Source organism: Seriola dumerili, unplaced genomic scaffold (assembly GCF_002260705.1).
Source record: "Seriola dumerili isolate Sdu_G_001 unplaced genomic scaffold, Sdu_1.0 BDQW01000056.1, whole genome shotgun sequence".
In the NCBI taxonomy this organism is placed as follows: Eukaryota; Metazoa; Chordata; class Actinopteri; order Carangiformes; family Carangidae; genus Seriola; species Seriola dumerili.
Genome location: NW_019174311.1, coordinates 1,418,927 through 1,444,283, shown reverse-complemented (window position 1 = coordinate 1,444,283; position 25,357 = coordinate 1,418,927). Strand labels below are relative to the sequence as shown.

Genomic DNA, 25,357 nt, shown 5'->3' with positions numbered 1-25,357 from the left:
ATGACAAGTCCTCTCGGCCTCTGCTTCCTTCTCCTCTGTGCTTACAAACTCAGTCTGACAGCTGGTAAGTGGGCATGACCCTCAACAAGCAGCATCTCCAGGAGATATAAGCAATGTCTGAATGAGGTGTTGCTCTAAATGCTCTAAAAAGCTTTATGGAATGATTACAAATTGTTTGTGGTGTTTTGTGATTTGTTGTTTGTGTGATATTGTTGATGTTTGCCTTATGACTATCACTGACCTTTTCAGGGTTTCAGAAATATCTTGCTAAGATCGAGATTATTGGAATGTGGTTCATGTTTTGAGTTTAAATTTGTTGTCAAATATCTTGCATTTGTCCAAACTCCCAGGCTTCCTTTGGTTTCAAATCAACTTGCAGAGACTTGAAACTTCCTTGAGTTGGGTAATCAATCACAGTGAACACGGTGAATGTCTGGTTACTAGCCGTAACAGCATTGTGGTTAGAATTGTTTTCACTTTGTGAGTCTGTGTGTGAGTCATGTATGTCATCATTGAAAATTTGGGCCTGGAGAAACCTACTGTAGTGAGAACTACAACAGTAGCTGTTTTGAGAACTTTGCCGAGTGTTTTTATGTCTTTCTGTCTGTCTGCCTCTCTGTCTGTGGACAGATTTTCTCAGAGCTATAGCATCAAAACCAGCATGATGCAGTCACTAAGCTATACAGGTGTGTAGTTGAGATCAAAATGTAGGACAAGAACCTGGCAGTGGTCCGACCCATGAGTGCTGAGTAGTACTCATGGTGTAATGATGTATGAATGCTCATGTCATAATATAATAATATCTACATTATTACATGAGTACTCATGGCTCAGACTCATTGCTGGGAATGTCAGCATGTTGACGGAGGTCATGGCTCGTGTGATTTCAGACTTTTCAAAATTGTATTACTTCAAATGATAAGTGTGTCACAGTCAGAGATGGACAAAGTACACAACCTCCTTACTTGAGTTACAGTATAGATCCCCCTGGTCAAATATGACTCCCATACAAGTGAAAGTTGTATTTTCTTTATTTTTATGTCAACACATTGTTTTAGTATTCCACAGTGTATTTACAGAACTGAATGACTCTGAAACAATCTACTAAATACACCGAGTTACTTGTAGAACCTGTAGAATAAAAGCTTGTAGAATATTCAAAGCCTGCAGAAATGGCCATAAAAACACAGCTATTGTTTTTGTATTTTTTTTAGTCAGTATAAAGTCTGGTAATTTATTTACTAAAGCTTCAAACACAGACCTCAGATCAGAGCATGGTCTCTGGTGAAGAATCTTCTGCCTCATCTTTATCTAACGTCGCCATGGTTAAGACACTGACAGGTTCAAACATGACTGACATTGGAGGGGGTGACTGTGTTTGGTTTTTCTCCTGTGATCAACACAGTGGATGATCTATCACATTTTCAAAATAAAATTCATTCACTGACTGAAAAGCTCTGCTTCAAAGTAAGAGTCTTTCATAGAAATGTAGTGGAGTCAAAAGTAAAATATTTGCTTCCAAAAAAGTTTCCAAAAAATATATATAATATAAAAAAAAAAATATATAGAAGTACAGTATTTCAGTAAAAGTACTTGACAACTGTCCACACCTGGTCATGGTAAAAGCAGACATGATCCACACTGATGGATTGTGTAACTGAAGCAAGTTGTAAGTCTCTGCCACTGGATCTTCTTAATGCAAGACTGGATTACCACACAAAATGGACAACAACTCTGAGGCCCAGACCCCCAGACGCTATAACAGCTCCAGGTTCACTGTGTGACTATTTATTTATTTTATTTATTTATTTTTTTTTTTTTCGTAATTTGATTAATTTTGAATTTGTGGTTTTCTCTTATAGAAGGGCCTTGTCTGATAATCTTAAAACATTTATAATTTCATTTTGTGCTAGGGGTCACAGTCTTAAATAAATACATCCAGCAACAACGTTCAGTGCCAATACAGGAAGTAGTGTGTCTCTTATGAAGAAAGACAAAGTGTGGATGTCGGGAAGACGGATGAATTTCTAACAAGTCGGACTTTAAAGGAGGATGACATCCTTTAAAAGACCTATATTTAACCTTTCCTGTTGCCTAACCTAATATTAACCAAATGCAATTTATTTGTCATATCTACAATCTTTCCATAAACTTAACCATTTGCCAGTGTCGTAGGGAATGAGAGCAGAGCTACAAAGTTTTGCCCCAGGGCCCTCTAGCAGATTAATCTGGCCATGATGAAATTAATGATTAATGATAGTGTTAATAACAAGTGGTTGCCTGGCAGCTAAGAAAACATAGAACTGAAAATAGTTTCATCTGCTTTGGAAAGTTTCCAATAACAAAAACATACAAGAACATACAATTATATTGCTGTGTCACTATAAATCCAGCAGCTGCAATCAAAGAAGCACTAGAGAGGGGGCCATGGCTCAGGTGATTGAGCAAGTTAGCCGCTGATCCCTGGGTTGTTGGTTTGAATCCAGAGGCTACTGTACTTCTGTACAACCTCAGGTTTAACTCTATTTTCCACCTTTAAAACCTTACTCAGTCTTACTCAATCCTCCACCACCCCCACCAGACACAAATCTCTCAGCTGCTATTTTTGCCTCCTTTACTGAAAAGATGGTGGTCATCATGCCCTTCTCTGCCTCTTCCAGTCAGTACCTCTCCCACCCTCTTCACTCAGTGGTCTAGCTGCAAGCAAGGCTCCAAAAAATGTAACATGTAGTGGTCCTACCACATGTCCAGGTCTCCTTTAGGCAAAGGACACAAGTTTTTTCTCATTCAGCTCTCTCACTGAGAACGATGGGTCAAAACTTAGACCAGTAGCCGTCCTACTACATGTGCACTGGATCCCATTCCCACAAACCTCCTCCAAACCATATTTTGTGCTAGCAGTCACGTGTGATAAATACTTCACTGGCTTTGCATGGCTTCTCATTTCACTGCTATGCTGATGACAACTATACCTTTCATTCCCACCACAAGACCTCACTGTCTCTGAGCGGATCTTGGCCTGTCTCTCTGACATATCCACATGGATGAAGGAACGCCACCTTCAACTTAACCTCTCTAAGACTGAACTCCTTGTCATCCTGGCAAATCAGTCTCTTCATCATATTAATATCAATATCTCCTTTTCATCTCTTACCCCAACTAAGGTCTAGAGAAACCTGGGTGTCATGTTTGATGACCAGCTCTCCTTCTCTGACCATGTTTCATCCTTCTCCCAGTTTTGTGTCATTGCTCTATGCAACATCAGACAAATCAGGTCTTACCTGACTCACTACTCCACCCAGCTCTTGGTCCAGGCCATCTCTCACCTCAACTACTGCAATGCTTTTCTGGCAGGCCTCCTTTCACTCCCAGTGAAAGCCTTGCAGATGGTCCAGAATGCAGCTGCCTGTCTGGTTTTGATCAGCCCAAAAGGGCACATGTCACTCCACTACTCATCGACCTCCATTGGCTACCACTGGTCACATGAATTAAATTCACTAAGTCACTAATGCTGCCTTCAGAGTGACTTCTGGGTCTGCACCATCTACTTCAGTTCAGTCATTCAGCCTTATGCTAGTTTTCAGCCACTGTATTCCTCCAATGAATGTCGACTGGCATCACCATCCCTGCACACAAGACATTCTCAGTCCAGACTGTTCTGGTCTGTGGTTCTCTGATGGTGGAACAAGGTACCAAAGTCTATCAGAGCAGGACGTCCCTCTCTATCTTCAAGAACCTGTTGAAGACTCCTCTCTTCAGAGAGCACCTCCTCTCCTTAAACCCTAACATGCCTAACTAGCACTTACTATGCACTTTCAGTGCACTTCTTTATTTGATTTACTTGCACTTATTAAATAGATGTAGTACTTAATATTTACACTACGGTTTCCTACTGCACTGAACCTTACTGATATCCTTCACTTGTCAGTCACTTTGGATAAAAGCAGCTGCCAAATAATTAAATGTAAATATAAATGTACTCTAACTCTGGGTTTTCAGGGTAACAACGGTGGTTCATTTCTTCCTAAGGTAAATCACTATGTGACCAAGTGAAAAATAATAAAGAGCAACAGATGTTTTTACAGATCAGTCGAATCGTTTTGCTTTTTGAGGCTTCCATGTGTCCACTCTGGTTTTAAAACAGAGCTTCTAAGTAATCACTAAATTACTACATGATAACTATTATAGCTTCATTTTAAATGAAACACAGAATTATTAGAAAAATGATCCTCACACTGTTAAATATCTTCCATGATCATAAATGAACATTTCAGTTAGATTGACCTCATCAGACATTAACTACTTCTCCTCTCTCTGCTTTTTTTTCTCCGCATCACATGTTCATAATAAAAACAACCTGTACAAACTGGTCAGCAAACTGCAGACACGTAGACCAAATACCTTTCTCTTTCTCTGTCTATGACTTTAATAATTGGAAATTATTTCTCTCGTTTCTTTTCTATTTTAGCTATGAAATTATATTTCAGGAATCACATTTCACCTTGTTGAATATCACTTTGGATATCACTGTGACCAAGCTTAAGTGCTTGATTCACGTTTCTGACAATGTTGCTTATAAATCAGGTATCAGAAGGAGTCGCTGAATGGTTACAGCACATGCCACACAAGTATAACGTCCATAGTTCAATTCTGGCTGTGGACCTTTGTTGCATGTCATACCCCTTTTCTCTCTCTCCATGTTTTCTGTCTGCCTCTTTACTGTTGACTCTCAAATAAAGGCAAAAAAATGATAGTTTAAAAAAAAAGATGGCAACAGAAAAAAAGTCACAAGTTCCAAGTGTTGTTGAAATGGTAGTGATTAAATGTGACAGCAATGATTAAATACAACTTTGCTGTTGTCATTACATCATGGCCTCCAGAGGCACCTTACTTTTAATTTTATTTCACTGCAACTCAAATTTAACTGTTTAATCAACATTAATCCACATTATTTGCTCCAGTTGATTTTCAGTTGGGGATGTTTTGTCATTTTCCCCACCCTTTTAAACACATAATGACTCTATTTTAATTTTAATTGCATAATCTTTTAAAATCCCCATGCTTTCCAAATAAAAGGTTTTCATGTCTGAGCTGTGTTAGTAAAATAAACTGAAATAATTCTGTTATTTTATTACAATATTTATTTATTTTACCTTGCTGTCCTTAATATGAATATATACATAAATATATATCAATCTAAATATTTTGCCCTAAATATAGAATTGAGCTTTGTGATCAAAGACAGGTAACATGAGGGGAAACCTTCCGCATTTTCAATTCAGAGCTTGAATTGAAAAATAAAGATCTTTTATTTTGCCTGATGTTTATCATTCCTAATGCACAGTGTAGCAGCACTAGTTAAAAAGTTTTTATACTCTTTCAGCTTGCTGCTGATGTGTTTGAGAGTGGAGCCTTTTATCTAACAGTTAGGTCAACTCTCTGCTCAACACAAAACAAGGAATATCAAACGCTTTACAGTACAGAGCACTCTATAAAGGCTAAGCTTTTGAATTTGCCTTTCTATGTTTATCACATAAAGTAGGGCAAAAGCAGCCATAGTCCACAACCAAACCTAAGCTGAGCAGGGACAGTAATATCACCCCTCAATATCTCATTTCACTAACCTTAATCTCATTACAGAATATGCTTTTCCTCAGTTTAATGATTGTTTTCTGTTGTTTACAGTGGACATTATGAATCAGTTATCATGTGCGAGTGCTGCTTCTTTTTAATCATTTCAGTGTTATTCTGATATGTGTTAATCTCTCTGCTACCTTGTTTGTATGTGTGTGTGTGTGTGTGTGTGTGTGTGTGTGTGTGTGTGTGTGTGTGTGTGTGTGTGTGTGTGTGTGTGTGGAGAGAGACCAGCTTGGCAAATGGCTGGCTCTTTAGATGAAAAGCTGGAGGGAGGATTAAGAGGAAAAACATGGGAAAATAATCTGTAGGCAGTCTGACGTCATGTGGTACAGGCCAGCATTGTAGAGGTGATGTGACTGGTGATAGAGGGCATCAGAGTGCCTCTCAGCACTGGCTGGCAGGCTGCTACTGTGCTAGGTGCCTTTGGTCCCAGTTCACATGTCAGAGGGCAGGCAGCTCCTGGACGTTAGTTCACCCCACACGGACTACATGCATGCTGTAAAGATGACATCAGGTCCAGGTTTGTTTCAGTGTCTTAAATAAAAGTACATGTGGAATTTAGTTTTTCATATGAAGTGTAGTATTTGACATGTTAAAGGTTTAGGTAAAAACCACATGGATTATGTGTGAATTCTTTGTGTGAAACATATGAAATTGATGTTTTCACATGTGACAGCTGGAATTTTATATCTGAAATATACCTGGAAATAAAATGTGGATGTGTAATGTGGATTTTCTCGTAAGTTAAATGTCCAAACTCTACCTATGCCTATATGTATATTAATAACATGTGAAGTGATACCACATTAGAAATTTGACACATTAGGTCTTATATTTTTTACTGCATTTTTTTTCACATGAGAAATGTCCAAAAGGCATGTGACTATATGTCAGTCTATTTGATATTACATATCATATTAGAATTGAAGTGAAAAATACATTATCAATATTTGAATTTATCACATGATTTATAACATAATGAAACCAAATGTGTCTATCCATGTCCAATGTGTCTATATACTGTATGTCCAAATGTGTTTCACCTGTGTAATAAATCGTATGTATCTATATTTGCATTAACCCATTTAATCCCACTGGAACAAATGTTAACCTAGTGTAAATACTGTTGCTCCTAGGGATAAGTATATCTAAGCAGTGAGCTGTGTGAGCTGCCTGTGTGTTTATTAGACCACTAGGGGCCAGGGTCAGTTTTTAGTTCACTGATGAGTACAGGGCAGCTGGCCTTAATGGATGGAATGATTATCACGCTTTGCTGTTTTAACAGCTCCAACTGATGCTGAGCTGCTAATCTGACAAACAAAAAGAAATCATAGAGAAATACTGTAGTAGCTGTATATTCTTGCTAAATTTAATCCCATCCTCTCCAAGGGATTGGAGTCTAAATTAAATGTCATCATATGTCAGGAGAGAAATTTGGAGAACTTCGGGGAAAAGTCTGTATCAAATACTGCTGCTTTGAACACAGCAAACAAGTTTGTTGTTGTAGTTTCATTCATTTCATCATGGTGTTAAGTTTTGGTTTAGTTTTAAGGACCCACAAGCAGAACTCAGACTCAGACAACATGTAAAAGTTTGAAACAGGCTTATTTATTGTGACTTGAATAAAAGGTTGAAATCTGCAGTGGGGAAGTGGGGCAGGCATGCTAACAAGTCTCTGATACATTCCAAAGCAGGCTCAGCACGGCAGCCAGGCTTGTGGATCGTAGTCTGTGGAGAACCATGGGGGCAAGGCAGACAGTGGCGGGATTACACCAGGAAACTCCAATGACAATTAAAGATAAGGGCAAGGCAGGAGTGGTATCATTGCTATAGTTGCCAATCATCGTCAGTACACAGTTAAAGTTTTAAGAGTTGAGAAAATAGCCCCTGAGATATATGGGCCAATAGCTGGATCCTTCAAGAGAAGAGTGGATTCTACCTTTTGACTCAGTTCCTCTTCTCCCGCTGCTTCCTGCTCGATTCAGTGCTAGCGTCTCGGACATCATTTCCCTATGCCAAATTGATCTCCAAACTATAGTTCATTGCGGGCGAAAGGGACATTTCATATCTTACAAAGTGGCGGCTACTTAGTTGGTCGTACCATGGGCTCTGTAGATCAAAACTATGTCCCCTGAGGTGGATCATCATCCATGACTGGAGACGCCATTCCGGATGCCATAAATTTATGGCATGATGATAAGGGAGGAAATGGCAATCAGTTTGTCAAAACCAATGTCAAACAACATACTCTACTGTACTGTGTCCAACTGAAGTGAGGGATTGGCTTTTCTAATCATAGCTTTGTCTTGCCGAGCTACTCCTTCTCTAAAGAAATCATGTTCTGTACTCATGTGTGGCTCTTTCTGTGGTGGTTCTGAGGGTATTTGGGTAGCTGACGAGGCATTGATGCATGCTTGAGCCTCGCCCCAGGTTACTGGGTAATCTACTTGGATGTGCTAGTTCTCATGTCCAGCAGGGGGATCCCAGTCTCTCTCTGCATCTGAGGCTCTATCTGTGTTTGGGGTGAAAGAGTAAACTTCACTGGTGTAATAGTTGGTAGGAGGCATGCTGAGTTTTGAGGATCTATCTGCCATCTTCCTGGGGGTTTTGCTGCCTTTATTAGACCTTACTATTCTTGCTAAAGTCGGGTTGAATGACACTGCTCTAACTTCGTGGGACTTTTACTGGGAGTTGCTAGTCACCTTTGAATGGGTGCTGGGAAAAATAATTGTTGTCTAGATGTTCTGGGAGTGCTAGATGAGGGGGTGGGCCTGCTGGGGGTGGTATAGGACCTAAAAGCACAGAGGTCCAAGTGATGCAGTGTAAGCAGAGGGTCATTCTGGAGGGATAATAGGTCAGGTGTCGCCACCATTATTTCAATGTTAAGTTTCCTCAGGGTGTACTGAGTCACTAGAGCTGCAGTTGATAGGGTGGAAAAGCAGCGTCTCTCTCTCTCATTAAGGCAGTATGCTCTGATACTCTCTGCTCCACATCCATCATCAGATACAGACAGCAGCTCATAGCATTTGTCTTTCTCTAAATTGGATTAAGAATTATCACATTAAAATTCCCTGGTGTTTCCTCAAAAGCCTCAAGTAGGGCTGCTACAATTATTCCAAATGTATGCTGATGGTGCCACAACCATGTAGGAACATGACTAGGTTAAATATCTGCCCTCTCTCTAGTATTTGTCTCTGATGCTCACGGAAAAGTACTCTGTAGCTTCCTAACAGCCCTTCCTAGATTGTTATGGATTCATGCCTCTTCCATGAGATATGGCAACATTCAAAATGCCCTGATAGTACCCTCCCATTCTGCAAGAGATTCACACCACTTGGTTGGACTCACAGGATCCCTTTCTGAGAACAAGGCCATCACACTCTCCATGCCATGCCTCTCCTGCCATGCCTCTGAGCTATAAAGCTACTCCTCTACCGTTGATAAGTATTGGCGGGTTTGATAGAAAATAGGGCTGTCTTCATTTTGGACTAAGATAACTGCAGACTTGAAGATGTAAAAAGGTTCTATCATAGTACTGGGGGTGACTTCAATTTTTGTTTAGACAAATTAACAGAAAAACAGGTCTCCAGTAGATATACAGTATATTGAATAACAACTGCAGGTGCTTCTACTCTAAGTACACAATTCCTATTCTCAATAGGTTCAACAATCAACATAAAAACTACAGCACATAAACTAAACGCTCCAATATCACATAGTGGACACATTCCAATATAATAGTCCTTAATAGTCCTTAATGTTAACTGTTTTAGAAAGCCCGTTTCCAACCCACCCATCTCTAACATGGGTTTTTCATGACCTGAAGTAAACCTTGTGAGGCTTTGGTAGCAGGATCTCCCTTGTGTTTCCAGTGTATTTTACAAATGAGAATATTTTATCCCATTGAATCCCATATCAGCTGGACTGATTACACCATGTGATAGAAAAATTTTAATTTTCATGTTTTTTGTGGTAAACAAGTGACACACAACTGTGGCCACAACAACCTCCAGTGTGTCAAATCAAATAACCCCCAGTTAGCTTCTTATTCTTTTACAAACTCAAGCTCTGTACCTGTTGCCATCCTACCACTGGCGGTTGGGCCTCAGTCTCAATAAACCAGTAAACTCAGTACAGTATAGTCCAGGTTGTCCTGCCGACGAGATCACTGTAAACTTTCTGAAAATCACTGCATCACTCTAACAGTTTGTTTTTTCCCCTCAACCACATGAAGCGCCCAGGCTGTGTGCCTCTCTTTCTCTCCTTCCTGTTCCTCTCCGCAGGTCCTCCCTCCTCCAGAGCTGCAGCTGTAGAGTCTGGATCTGCAACTGCAAACCACCTACTGCCCCATGATCCTGTTCAACACCTGCTGCTAAACCTGCTCAAATTTACTATAATTAATAATGATAATTATTAATTATCAGCTGTCATAACTATTTTATCAGTAGGAGCACTAGTTGTCATTACATTACTATTGCTGATACTGCCGCTACTATCTCTAACAATAATATTGCTATCATTGTAAGTTCTTGATCTTTTCCTCTGTGCTCTCTCTTGCTCTCTCTCTCACTCTCTCTCTCTCTATCTCTCTCTGTCCAACCCAACCGGTCGAGGCAGATGGCCCCGCCCACCCTGAGTCAGATTCTGCTCGAGGTTTCTGCCTCTTAAAAGGAAGTCTTTCCTTGCCACTGTCGCCTAGTGCTGCTCCTGCTGGGAATTGTTGGGTCTCTGTAAATGATATTATAAAGAGAAGGTCTAGACCTGCTCTATTTGGAAAGTGCCTTGAGACAATCTATGTTGTGAATTGGCACTATACAAATAAAAATTGACTTGACTGACTGGAATGCAATGTAATTTCCAAATATCCTCCCATTTTTGTCTCTGTGGCAGGGTATTTAACCGTTTCCATTGAGCCACTTCCTCCTGTTGTGATTGGAGACACAGTCACACTGAAGTGCAACTTCCAAACAGATGGCAACCTCCGAGAGATTGTGTGGTTTCAGGTGAACACACAGGTGAACTTAATGCAATGACAACTGCTTGCCAATCTCTCTGTATATGGTTCATGAAAGGCCAGCCTCCTGTTCTCAATATGCCTGTTTGAAAACATCCATGTGTGTACAGTCAAACAGTGGTCTTGTGCTAGAACTGAGAAAAATATAGATGTAATTAATGCATTCTCCTTGGTGGTGACTTTCTTATGGATACAAACTAGACGTACAGTCTGGCAGGTGAGACGGTATTTAGGCGTAGCAGTGCAAACAAAAAGAAACGGCACATTATTAATGCCAGAGGACAGGGTGAAAAATCTGATCTTTTTTTTAGGACTCTACTTCTGAAAGAAGCATCTTACCTTGCACTGAAATTTCTCTTTTGGACCGACGTCACACAGATCATGACACTAATGTAATCTCGCTCTCTCAGGTGATTGAAGGAGGCGGTGTCAAGCAGAAAATTTTCACCTATGATGCCATGTACAACACTAGCTACTCCCACATGGAAGACATCCACAGACATGATGACCTGGTCTACCAGTCAACTGTGCGGTAAGGCAGGCTAAAACAACTAGACAACACGTGTTACGTTCATTCAGTTGCTATACTTCTTATCCTTGATGGTCTGGAGCCAATCCCAGCTGAAATTGGGTGTGAGATGGGGTACACAGGTGGCCAGTCAGGGTTGACACATAGAGATGGACAACCATCCATGTTCATATTAACTTTAAGTTAACCTAACCTGCATGTCTTTGGACTGTGGGAGGAAGCCACAGACTCAGAGTATCCAGCCAGCAGGTTTGAACCCTGTGGTTTGAAGCTGTAAATTAACAGTGCTAACTACTGCACCACTATGCTGTCCTCAAATAATGATTTGAAAGACAGAAAGGTTTGGCGGGACATTCAAACCTGTTTTCTCTCGACAGAGGAAGAGTAATCGTAAGTGGAGGTGACATTAGAAGAGTTAAAAAACTCAAATGTTGAAAGTGAAAGATATCGATATGTGTATGAACAGGCTTCCTGAGGTCCAGATGGAGGATGATGGCCTGTATGAGTGCCATGTCGGGATCTATGACAAGAGCTCCAGAGACAAAGTGATTCTTGCCTCAGGAAGCATTATCCTCACTGTCATAGGTATGTATTAATTTCTGATGTCTTATCTGAATTTTAAATAATATTGCTTTACAGGAAAAGTCAGGGCATCACCAAACCATAGATATCTGCATGGTAATCAGCTGCTGTTCAGATTCGGGGGGTTAACATGCAGGAGTTACACCTTTCTGACACAAGTTGGGTGCAGCTTTTTGTGTAAAGATCATTAAAAAAACAATAATGGGAAATACTGGAAATTCTGTGGATATTTCCAATTCTTTTCAAAACTATTAGAATTCTGGAATCAAGATTTTTTATTTTTTATTTAATATTTGTGAGAGGCTGCTGCACCTGTAATTATGATCCTTATAAGATTCCCACATTTTCATGACCTGTGTTGGAATGAAAGAGCTGTCCCCCAGGACACGCATGATACCATGATCATCATGTTGTACAAGAAGGGAGACTGCAGTAGTTACTGCAGTAACTACCATGGCATCTCTCTGTTCAGCATCATGGGGAAGGTCTTCACCCATGTTGCCCTTGCCAGACTCCCACAGTGAGATTTTTGGTCAGCAAGAAACATGGTACATGTTCTTCACCCTCTGACAGCTGCAGGAGAAATGTCTTACAGAAGAGATTATCTCCTCAAGCTGCTTGCAAAAATTGGCTGCGCCCCCAAACTCACTTTCATAAAATTTTTCACAACAGCATGTATGAAGGAGAAACGTCAGAGACTTTCCCATCTGCAGCGGAGAGAAGCATGACTGTGTTCTTGCACTGACTCTTCTGAATTTTCTTCTCTCTCCTGCTGACATTTGCATTCCATTCATCTTTTGAAAGTGTCTACCCACTAACCAGAGCTGATACTAAACTCTTCAACCTTGCCTGCTTGCGTTCCAAGACCGAAGTGACCAGTGTGTTCCTGATGGAAATACTATTTGCCAATGCACCATCCCACACCAAGTCAGACTCTCACATGCTTGTAGAATGTTCAGCCTCACCATTAGTGACAATCAACAACAAAACTCTTGACTGTGACAACTCATTTACATACCTTGGGTCCCCAGTCTCCAGCGACCTGTCACTTGATGTGGAGCTTAGCACCCATCTTGCGAGGACTGCCACAGTGAGAGAGCAGTCAAAGGGAGTGTGGACCAACAAGTACTGAACTGTGTGCACATGGTCTTCACATCTACCAAGCCTAATCATCAGCCGTAAATGGCTTAACATGTGATGCCTAAGTGCATCTCATGGCAGACAGTAGTACCTAACATTGATGTCCTGCAACATGCTCGCTCCTGCAGCATGTTTGCCACGCTATGCCAGCACCACCTCAGATGGCTCAGCTACATCCACAGGATGGACCCAGTCTCTCCCTAGAGCGCTTCTGAATGGTGAGCTGTTGACAGGCTCCAGGCCTACTGATTGCCCACGTTTGCAATTCAAGCAATGCAAGTGTGACATGAAGCAAGTAGGCATTCAGGCACAATCGCCACTGATGGCCCTTCAGGTGCAATCCAGCATTAGCTGTGATGGACGGATGCCTGCTAATTTTGGGGGGTGGAGGGGTGTGCAGGTTACCACAGGCTAGGTGATCCACGTCCTGACTCCAGCTCTGTACTTAACAGAGATTAAGAACCATCTGAACATCTAATTCTCAGAAAGAAAATTAGGATATTTTCCAAAAACCCTAACCCTTTGATTCAAGTAAAATTGAACTGATTTGCAATGTTCTCTTTGAAGGTACTTCTGCAGTCTTTGCTCAGAGTCATCACCAGCATACTGATTCATCACTTAGGACAAATTTTTTTTGTTTTCCATATAGATACCTCATAACCGTACTATATATTTATTTTCCTTCAATGAATCAAAAGGTATTTCCATGTTAGAGTGCCTAAGTCTTATTTGTATTTTCTCTGCAGTACCTCCTAAGTCTATCTCTGTGGTGGCAGCCAACAGTCCAGCTCCTTTCAGCCGCTATGAGGCCCAGAACTTCACTCTGGTTTGCATTGTTACAGGAGCAAAGCCAGCTCCCATGGTGAGATGGAGCCTTTTTACTCTTTGTCTCTCTTGAAGGTCTCATTCTTCATAATCAATTTGTATCACTACTTTATGTGCTAGGAAGGAAAGCTTTATGATCCATCCATCCATCCATTAATCTATGATCATGGAAAACAACTCTAAAGTCTTTTAAGAAATCCTGATACAGTGAAAGAGAATGCTTTTATGTTGACTGCAGGATGGCATTGGAAGCAATGATTTGAAGTGGACACAGAAAAAAAAAGCAAACAATGTCCTTGCTTTATGCTTGCTGCAGTGGATTGAAAGTTTGAAATGAAAAAAGCTATTTACAGCTATACCCTGTGTGACCTCTTTGGAAAGTGTATTTCATTAATATTAGGGGATTAAAGGACAGCTGCATATGTGATGAAATAAAACTCCAGTGAAGCATAGTTTCACGTGTCCTGAATGAGACAACAATTTTTTACTGTGTTTATCTACTGAACTGGACTGCCCGTTTTAACAGCTCTCTTTGTTTAACCAAGGTCACCTCAGCCTAACACTGAGCTATTGTAGTTGTGGTAAATAGTGATGATGGCAGACACCAATCTCTCTGGTCACATGACCATATGTTCAAACAGTAAACAAGATTAACACAGTAGCAACGAGCTGCAAGCTGTCCACTAACACATGCATTTATAAATGGAGCAGTATGCACAGCACAAGTACAATGTCTGGATAATATTATAGCTTTCAGTAATGCACTGTTTTCCCCCAGTGTCCTCCTAGTGAGCTGATATTGAGTTTTCACAGCCAGCTAAACTCCTCTTCATACTATTTCTCCAAGGAATAGTATAAGAGAACAATACAGTAGAACAATTATTGTTTTAGGCAGATTTAATATGAAGAAGTGTGAAACTGACAAAAAAGGCACAGGAAAAATACAGATTAGTAAGTAAAATCTTATCAGTGCACTATTGTATGGTCAAAAAGGCTGGGTCTGTGCTTGGCAGGAGTCTGAACTCACTCAGGACTTTTGTGGAGAGACGCACGCAATGTAAGATGGAGGCCATCTTGGACATTACCAATCATCCTCTCCACAACATTCTGGCAGGACAGAGAAGCAGCTACAGGTGCAGCAAACGTCTCATCTCACTGCGCTGCAGAACAGAGAGGTTCAGGAGATCCTTTGTTCCCACTGCCATCAGGCTGTACAACACCTCAGCCAAAGGAAGTGGACTAATCTAATTAATTGTTTATTTATTATCAACTGTTGTTATCATTATTATTATTATTATTATCAACAATGAGCTAATGGACACATGAATTTCCCCTAGGGGATAAATAAAGTATCTATCTACTTATCTATCTATCTATTGGTAGGAAAGCAGTTAAGCACAAAACCTAATATGATGAGGGAAATGCCCAGGTAGATGCATGAGATAAGTATGCTATGAACAATTTAAACCAACACCATGTGTAGTCACACATTAAGTCAATATTCGTTTATTTGAACAAATGACAAAAACAATATAATGAAAAACATTCACACAGTAATGATAAACATTAAACGTACTTATAATGCCACTCAAAGGTCTGCAAACAAACGAATGGATAAAGATGGTCTTCTTTGCTTTCACTCTGCTGCAGAGAAGGGACTTCCCCTCTCTCACTCTTCTATGCTACACAGGAAGCACAATTACTAAACTGCATGCAGTACCAGAAACAGCCACTAGAAAATTTAATTCTCCATAAATTCTCCTTTTATTCTCCATAAACAACTGTTCCAACACAAGTAATATATGTGGAGTAAAAACTGGCAACAAAACTACAGGTCTCACTCACTCACTCACTCACTCAACACACACACAAACACACTCACATACACACAAATCCCTTGTTTGTACTTTGATCCGTTATTGACATAATGTATTCCCCAGCCCCTTACTTTAACCTTAACCATCAAAAGTCAATACCTAACCCGTAACCCTAAAACCAAGGCTTTACCCTCAAACAGCTATTTCACCCCCCTCTCCCTAGCAAATGTTTATGAAAATGAGCTCAGTTCCTATTTTTGTATCATTTAGAATAGTCACATGGTTTTATTTACCATTTACCATTCTTGTTAAAGGTTTTAATTGGTCACGGACAATGTAATGCGTGTAAACCCGAGATTAAACAATTCAGTTTTATAGAAGAATTACTTACTTCTCTGGTTGAAAGGAATCCTGGATGACTGCCAGAGTGTTCAGTCACTCAGAAACATTGTGAGCTCTCAAGGTTCTCTAGGAACAGATTCCTTGATAATGCCAGCAGATATACCCACTCTCTTGGGTCATCTGGGGTCAGGCGTGACATTGTTGATATAAAATACTCAACCTATGCATACATGAGACGGAAGATCCAGTGCTTAAAGTACCGCTTTACATTTGTAAATTCCATTCCTTTTCATCTTTCATGAACACCAGAGGTGGTGTTTTAGGCACTGGATGATTAGTACCAACAATGTCACAAGGAATCCCAAACACATACCTCACAGCGAAGACCTAGAGGAACTCGGTAGAACTACCACACCCAGAGTTTGTGGGGTGGCAACATTCACCTTGTAGAACCTAGAGAATGTGCTCAGTGATGCCCATGAGGCCATGGCACATATGGCCTCTAGGGGCACTCCTTCCTGTCAGAGAGGCGCCACAGTGAACTGTGACAGAACCTGTGCTGGAGAGGAAACTATGTCCACGCTGGCCAAAAGTGGGCCACAAGCAGAATTCTGTGGCCCTCTTGGAGGACTCTCTGAAGTGTAGGCAATATTAGAGAAACTGGTGGGAAGGCATAAAGTTAGGACTGGTCTTCTCCATCAAGGAGAACCAGAGGGAGAGAATGAGATCCACCTCTGCCCTGCTGAAAAAGCCCCAGATGGTGTGCACCATCTCTGGATGGAGTCACCACTCCCCCAGTGGGGGTTTGTGATGGAAGAGGAAGTCTGCAACCATGTTCCTCTCCACCAGCAAATACATAAACAGCAAGCTAGTCAGCCACAGGGCTGCCCATGTCAGCAAGTCCCAGGATGCCCTCAGTAACCATACTGATTTGGTGCCCCCCCGGTGTTGATGTGGTACATGGTCAAGGTGTTGTTCGACCGAACAAGTACATGCTTCCCCCTCAGGTATGACAGGAAGTGTTTGAGAGCCATGTGCACAGCCCATAGTTCTAGCACATTGACATGCACTGTACAGTCCTGTGAAGACCATTGCCCCTGTAGCGCCCTGTTCTGCCAAAGTCCACCCCAGCCTGAGAGGCTGGCATCCGTCATGATGGTGTCTCTGCGAGATAGGATGGAGCCCATGGAGACACTCCTCTCCAGGTAAGACTTCTCCCCCAGTGGGAACAGAGTGAGGAGGCACTGCCGTGACACTCTGAGCCTCCTATGTTTGTGCCACTTGGAGTCCAAATGGAGGCTGTTCAGCCATCCTTGCAAACAACGCAGAGACAGTAAGCCCAAGGGAACAATGGGTGAGGCCACTGTACATTTGCCCAAGAGGTGCAGGAACTGGATATACGGCAACGACTTGCCCTTTTTGAAGAAATTGAAATTGACTGTTAGACCCAGCTGGGCCACATGAGAGAGGAGGAGAGCTGTATCTTGGGCCGCCTGAGACCTGAATGGTGCACAGATCAGCCAGTCACCCCGGTACGATAGGATTACATGCCCCATGACAGCAGGGGCAGGTGGGCCGCCACCACGCAGGGAGGGAGAGACTCAATGGAAGCACCCGGAAAAGAAAACAATGGCCTTGTAAGGCAAAAAATTGCCTGTGTTAAGGCGCAACGCAGACATGAAAGTAAGCGTTCTTCTAATCGATGGACATGAACCATTCCCCTGGGGAAATAGTTCAAAGCACGCCTGTTGTGCTCACCATATGGAATATCAGTACCTTCAGGAACTTGTTGAGCCCGCTTAAGTCAAGGACTGGATGAAACCCACCTGTCTTCTTCACCAGAAAAGAAGTTGAGTAGAACCCTCTGGGGTGCGACCCAGTTCTAATGCACCCCTGGTCAGAAGGATGGCTAGCTCCTGGTTCAGGGCTAAAGCCTTTGCTGGGTCCTTGATGATGGTTATTGTGACCTGGTTGGAAGCTGGGGGCCGGTGTCCGAATTTGATCTTATACACTTGGGCCAAGGTGGAAACCTCCCAGGGATCTGAACTGTGAGCAGCCCAGCATCTGAGCTGCTGCTGGGGAAAAGCCTGAGGACAAGCCAGCTGGGCGCTGAGGCCCATGGTAGCCACCGGTGCGGGATGATGGTGATGGCAGGGAGAGGTCCTCCTGCATGTCTCCATCAGGGGTGACTGTGCGAGCCAGACCTTGTGGCATGTATGCACCAAGGCGGACATTAGGCATCCAAGCTCTCTCAACATGAAGGCAAACACCTGCAGTGAAGCATCACTGAGGCTGGTAATGGAAGCATCTACCCCCACTTCCTGCAGGGAAGCTGAGAGCAAGCATGAGGTGAGAGAGGGAGTTGCCAATCCAACCCATGCATGCCACCACATAATAACCCCCGCACAAGCACTTCAGCCCGTTTACGCCTGAGACGGGTAGGCTCTCTCTCAGGTGGTCGGGGGCCGAGACAAGAGGGGCAAAGATCATGGCCATGATCTAGCAGAAGAGGGGCCATACAGGCACTACAGTAATGAGGGGTCAGTATAGTGGTTACTCCACCAGAGACACTGTACACTGGAAGCGGGGTGAAAACACCACCTAGACCAGTTAAAGTTATCAACAGCCAAGTCAGTGTTAGCGAGAGCACTGACACCAACTATGGCCTGGTGTTGGGAGCAGGGAGCAAAGACACAGCCCTCACCAACAGAGGTTAAGAATTCATCAAGGCAGCTCAAGTGCTAACAAAACAAAACAATCAATTAGGGATGCCTCGCTCTTATTTTTTTGCTGCCGATACTGATACCAATCATCTGTGAGTGTGATTGGCTAATCCATGGCTGATGCCGATAATTTTTTGTATGTCGTTAAAGCAGCTGGTTTAGCAGTTGGTCAGTCTGCTTAGCTTTGTAGTGTACTGGGACCGCCAATAGGTGGCAGCGTCACCTAATAAAAGGACCACAAAAAGTCATCCTTATTCAGTTGACAGTATGCTTTAATTTTGTTCAACAGAACAGAACAGAACAAAAACCTTGATCCTTGTTAGTTTTTCAGTACTCCAGTGGTTGTGCACTCCGAGAGATGAGTGGCTCTGAAAGGTAAATAATCATTTCTGACAGTGCCGCGCTGTCGCCATGGTCCTGCTGCAGAGTTTCTTCTGCTATGATTTCGCCAAACATTGATGACAAGGAACTGGGTCATGGCACCTTCTCTGCTGGCTCGCCTGTGGCTGCTGGCTCCAGGTCCACAGTTGGGGAGTGTCTGTGTGGCCTTGGTCAGCAGATCCATCTATCTAAAAAAAGATTGTGTTAAATTGCGCTACCATTGCACTTCTTGTTTTAGATCAGCATATAAGATGTTAACTAATGTTAGATGGAAATATTGTACTTTTTATTTTACTACATTTGTCTGACAGCTTTGTTACTTTTCAGATTAATATTGAATTGAATATTGTATATCAACACTTATACATATTATAAAGATAAGCTGTGATGAGTTTATAAAATTGAGACATTGTTAAGGATGAAACTACACAACACTATATACAGAAGTTTCCTCCTCCAGTTTGAGGTGTAGCTACAGTACATGAAAAATAACTGACATGTTAATCGTCATTATACAGCTATGTGACACTGACAAGGGGCAATCTGTTGCATAAAGCAAATGTTTAGTTTTGATACATAGTTCAGATATTGCAGAATTAGCCATAAATTGTACTTAAAGTAAAATTTTGAATGCAAAACATTTCCTTGTAGTACTAGTGATTCTACAGTGTGGTACTGCCTTCAGCAGCAGTTTAAAATGGTCAATAGACAGCGCTTGTATAGCGCTTTCTAGTCTTACACACACACACACACACACACACACACACAATACCACTGACCCCCCAATTAGTGGACGACCACCTGCTCTACCTCCTGAAGGTAGCATTGTTGTGCTGTTTTCTCTTCTGCTGCTAGCTTGTTTTTTGGAACATGTTATGTCATCCAGATGTTTGTTTTTTCAAAAGGGCCAAAACATCACAGATTTTTTCAGGTTTTCTGAATCCATCCATTGTTAATAGTTCACATCCATAGTCCATTTCTTTATACATATGTAACATTTGTAGAAGTCAGATTATCTGATTGAAGTTGAGGTTGGTTGTGTCTTGTCAGCTGAGAACAAGCTAACACCTCATGGATACTGGTACGCAGTATTGACATTGAGGGACACCAGTCTCTGTGAAGAGAGCAAAATGAATGATGTGTTTAAACACCACACTTTTCTTATAGTCATGAGTAAGACAACAGTTACTACAGCGAGTTAACCTTCACTCTCAAAGTCATGTGATTGCTTGGCTTAAAAAACAAACAAAAAATGAACAGTGACTACAAATCTTTGAACTGATGAAAATGATTTGATTAACAAAGTGAGTCCTCCGAGTTTCCTCTATCATTTAAAATGGAGATTCTGCCAGAGGGTCAGGGTTATTCCACTGTTGTGCCTGTTCCTGTTGAGCTCACCTGTCTTTGTTTCTGCCTGTCAGGTATACTTCAAGCGGGATGGTGAGCTTATTGATGTAGTGCCAACTGCCCAGTCATCTTCCACAGTGGGAGATCAAAGCCAGGCGGGGCTCTGGAGCTCCCGGATTCTCAGCAGTCGAGACCTTGATGACACCAAACTCCACAAGTCCCTGTCCCTGCTGGAAGAAGAGGGGAAGCTAGCTCGGCTGGGCCAAGACGGGCCCGAGGGCCCTGAACCGGGCCGAGAGCAGGGGTCCAAATCCGATCCCAAGCCAACCTCTGAGGTGATACCTGAGACGGTGGTGAGCCGCGAGTTTCCGCGTTGGGTCCAGAGCAGTGACCCACTCTACTACTTCCAGCACCGGCAGCAGGCAGCAGGAGATGGCACCATGGAGGTGAGAGCCATGCTGACCTGGAGCCTCAACCCCCAGCTGGACAATGAGGCTCTGTTCAGCTGTGAGGTCAACCACCCAGCTCTGTCTATGCCCATGCAGGCTGAGGTCACACTGGGTGAGTCATGATGCACTGACACACTGGCTGAGCTAATTAGAGCTAACAACTCTATGTTAATGCACAGAGAATCTATCTGAGCCAAGTCACTCTGATCATGAGGTGATGAGATGAACACAACCATTGATTTCAGACACGCTCCTAGGACAGTGCTGTAAGGAAGTGAACAAACAAATCATTTTACTGGTACTCATTTTTTCATAAATATAAGTGTAAACCTGGAACTTACTACTTTCATGAAATAGTGTAGTTTCATACACTGAGCCCAACACTGACAGAACCTCTCACCTTCTGCTTACTTGGGTTAAGATACAACCGAACACACTGACAGCAATTCAGTTCCAAAAAAACAAAAACAAAACAAAACAAGCCAAGCCAACCTGCAGCCAACATATGACATCATACCCTTCATGAATATTCATGAAGATTTTCTGATTTACTTGTAGTTAATCAGATTTGAAAACATTTAATGATCTCCAAATCCCAACTACAGAAGGGAGACTTTGACCAAAGACTTGCAGGAATATCAGTCAGCTCAGCTACCCCTAGAATACTGTGGCCTTTACCATGCAGGATGTAAAGATCCCTAGAAAATCTCTTCAGGCAGTCCACTCAGTGTTTGTTATCCCTGCTGCCCATGGAGACTCATTCTTTATCACAGTCAACTAAATGGAAAGGATATTCAAGCATAAACGGTTTCACATCCACTCAATAACATCACATCCCATTTTGCTCCTTGCATTCTTGTGGCACAATGTAAAGTTCATAATGCTGAAAAACCAGATAAAATCTGTTTAGTTCCATAAAGGGTGGACTATGGATTAACCAAAAAAAGAAAGTCAGCTTCCTAGCATTCGTTTAGGGGCGTACTCTGCCAGGAAGATTGTTCAAGTTTGTTTGAGTTCTTGTGATTGGAGGGAAAGTGGTGTAGGAGTTTGGCGTCAGTCACTTCCCCTTGTCAACACAATTACTTGGATCACCTGATTATAACAATAAAAACGCAGAATATACTACAAATAAAATTTCCATTCACCCACACTTCTTGGAGGACAAATTCAGAATTATGAAGAATTAAAATAGGCAAGCCACTGGATTGATTAATTCCAACTAGACTAAGAATGACAAAAACGGAGAGGGGCCTTCAGTGTTATGTATGCAGGAGAACGAAACCCAAATGTAGAAAACACAAAATGGTATAGGTGGGAAAAAGGTCTTCTAATAACTAAAGAAAACTTAGAAAACTGATGAAACTGCAGAGAACTCACAATCCAAAATGAAGGTGAACAGGAACTTAACCGGAGGACATCAGGATTTGAACAGGTTAACAACAGACAGAAAAGGACGAGAGGGAGCACAAACACTAAGTACACAAGGGAGGCACAGGTGATTGAACACAGGTTTAACACATTAAAACAGGGCAGACAATCACAAAGGAGGGAAACAGGACAAAGACAGGGAGTAAAACTAACAGGAGACACACAAGGGAAGTGATTACAAAATAAAACAGGAAATAAAACAAAAACATAAAGAGTCCATCAAGGCAAACCATGACATTCAGCACAGTTAGTTTTTAGATGGTTTATACCATGTAGTGGTGGACATGTACTGTGCTGGTTGGTAGATCCTTGTACTATATGTACTATTATTATACGATGACTTTCCTGTTATTAAGACATCTGAAAGTTAAGTTTTGTCTTACTTTGTCAACTATGGTCCACTGTGGTATTTTGCCTTTCTATCAGCTGCTCCCAGAGGACCCAAGCTGACCATGAGCCCCGGTAAGGCCAAGGTGGGAGACACAGTGCGGATCACTGTCCAAGGCTTCCAGCTGGGACCTTCTGCAGTGAGTTTCCAACAATGTAGCCCTTTGAATAGGGAAAGTTCAAAAAACGCCACCAGAAAGTAGGACACATAATAAAAGAAGCAATCTAATGACCACTTCTCCAAGTGTGCCATACATTCTTGGATCATGGATGGAGCATTCCTTCCTGCAGGCAGCGCATGGTTTCAGTTCTTCCTTTGAAAGTCAGCTTGCAGAGACTTGAATGACATTTTGTCATGGGCAATGCTAAAACACTCCATACTGGCTCTTTCAAGAACACTCTGAAATGGTTCTGAGGCAATATTTGACATCCTATTCAAATTTGTGAGTGCAAGGATATTTACATTTTCCAATCAACCACAAGACATTGAGTTAGTGGGATGCATCTGTATGAAAACCTTATTATAAATCACAGTGTAAGAAAGTGTTTGGATGAATTTCTGTCTGTATAACAGGTGAGCATTAGTCTGAACACTGAGCACATTTTAAAGTAGTGTTTTTCTTCTAACCTTTAGAGTAGCATTTTCACATTCAAAGTTTAATAGACTTAATTTTATTGTTTGTTCAGAAACAGATGTTATTTTTGCAGAGTGACCTGCAGTAAGTAAGGAGTAGTAATTTTTGTCTTCATGACATATTAGATGCAAATTATTTCCCTCTGTTTAAATTCAACTGCTTCCAAAATCCTGGAATATTCCTTAAATTCCACTCCTGGTGATTTTCACTGCTACACCAGTTTCTAGGAAAGCCTGTTCATAAACATTAAGCACATTTTCGATGTGTTACGCCACTATTGTTTGTTTTAACTGATAGAACTGACAAAGCTCATTGTCAGCCTGCTGGACTCAATATATTATGTCTGCATGATTTATGATCCTACATATTCTTGACACTTTTTCTCCAAGCAAACCTGTCACCCAACTGACAAATTGTCTTAAACTTGCACCTCAGTGAAACCTGATCACACAGAAACCTCTCTGCTGGATTCAGCAGATGACAGTCCTTTCAGTGATATCAGTATCAGCCCATCAACATAGAAAAGAATCTAATTAAATATAAGATACTCTGTCTAACTCCAGATGTGGCCATTGAGTAATTAAATTCAGTTGTCTGTAGTATTAAAGTAACCCAGGGTTGCAGGGTCTTGCAGACAATGCAGTACCACTGATGGTGCCGATATGGCCAAAGTGTAAACAAACATGATCCAAAAATACATGTAGTAGATAGTTTTAAGTTTGATATTAAGACAGTTGGTGAGGCTAATCATTAATAACATTCAAACAAGATCAGCAGTTTTCACCAGAGTACTTGGGCAGTAAAAGGATTAGGGTTCTTTCACCTTGATCTCCCTGCAGCTTTCTGCTTGCACACCTGTGTGTGTGTGTGTGTGTGTGTGTTTGTGTATGTCCACAGAGTGAGGTCTTCCCTGAGCCCATGTTCACCTGGACCAAGGTCGGCGGACGTCTGCTGGATGGTAGAGAGGAGCATGACGGCAGGGAGCTTATTCTAGAGAGAGTTCCTGCTGAGCTCAACGGCTCCATGTTCCGCTGCACAGCCCAGAATCCTCTAGGCTCCACAGATACCCACACCCGCCTCATTGTGTTTGGTGGGTCAGTATATGTGAGGATTTGATCTAATCATTTATCATTAAGTGTGCTCACAGTAAATGTTTTCTTTTATTTTGTGTGTTTTTGCAGAAAACCCAAGACTGAAGAAACATTTTATTGGTAGGTTATTCTTTTCTGTTACAACTGTTACTGTGCTAACTTTCCCATCAGTGTAATGGACCATTAGTAGGCTCTTACATCCAGGCTCCTGTGTCTGGCTGTTTGAGCATTTCTAACAACAATGACAGTAACAGAAACTTTGCTTTGTACAACACTGATAGAGCCCTAAAGTGTTCAGTGTTCAATAAATAAACAAGAAACTAAAATACATAATCATGAATACTTTGTGAAATGATTTAAGAAATTAAAACGTAACTTTAAAACATTATTTCATCACTATTATTTTCATAAGGTCTATAGGACTTTTTTTTTCAAAATAGACATGTTTAAGTCTGTTTTTATTAGATAATAAATCCCCTGATAGGATTTCTATTTTATACCACTTTTTATTTCATAATTTGGTTTTATAAGAATTAAAACACCTACTAATCTAGCAACTTCAACAACTGAGAATAAGCCAGTTAGCTCCTGTTAGCCAGAACAACAGCAATGTAAAAGTAATTCTGAATCAACGTTTCAATAAAATAATAATAAGTTAGTTCAGTAATTAGTTTTTATGTTAATACAGCATCTTTTAAATTGAGATAATTACAGTGATTTTAATCAAACAAAATATTTTTTTTACTAATTTCTGATTGAAAAAAAGATACTTGTTAGTAGGATACATTTATTACTGGCTCTTCATATGATGACAATAAAAATATGGAATGTACACATCCTTTAATGGTTAAGTTATTCTGTGAATTGGAACATTTGATATCAACATGTCACAGTCATAGTGAACTGAAGCAGTGCTCTGTAATGCAAGCTGTCTTGTTTGTGTGCAGCTATTGATGCAGCAGTCAGTTGGCACTCCCTCACATTATCCTCCATGGTACTGCTGCTGAGCTTCACCTGCGAGCTGACGTGA

General features: G+C 41.4%; 1 protein-coding gene across 1 annotated transcript; it reads left to right on the top strand.

The window, feature by feature from the left end:
* Window positions 1–25,357, top strand: LOC111219190 (immunoglobulin superfamily member 21-like). Its single transcript, XM_022741804.1, has 10 exons — window positions 1–64; window positions 10,528–10,640; window positions 11,062–11,183; window positions 11,647–11,765; window positions 13,649–13,764; window positions 20,412–20,898; window positions 22,641–22,741; window positions 24,134–24,326; window positions 24,418–24,447; window positions 25,275–25,357. The coding sequence occupies exons 1-10, from the start codon at window positions 1–3 to the stop codon at window positions 25,355–25,357; spliced, it is 1,428 nt and encodes a 475-aa protein (XP_022597525.1).

Coding starts and splice junctions, on each gene's coding strand:
- LOC111219190 (XM_022741804.1), top strand. CDS start 1: ATGACAAGTCCTCTCGGCCTCTGCTTCCTTCTCCTCTGTGCTTACAAA. Junction 13,765..20,411: donor GAGCAAAGCCAGCTCCCATG/GTGAGATGGAGC, acceptor TCTGCCTGTCAG/GTATACTTCAAGCGGGATGG. Junction 24,448..25,274: donor ACTGAAGAAACATTTTATTG/GTAGGTTATTCT, acceptor GTTTGTGTGCAG/CTATTGATGCAGCAGTCAGT.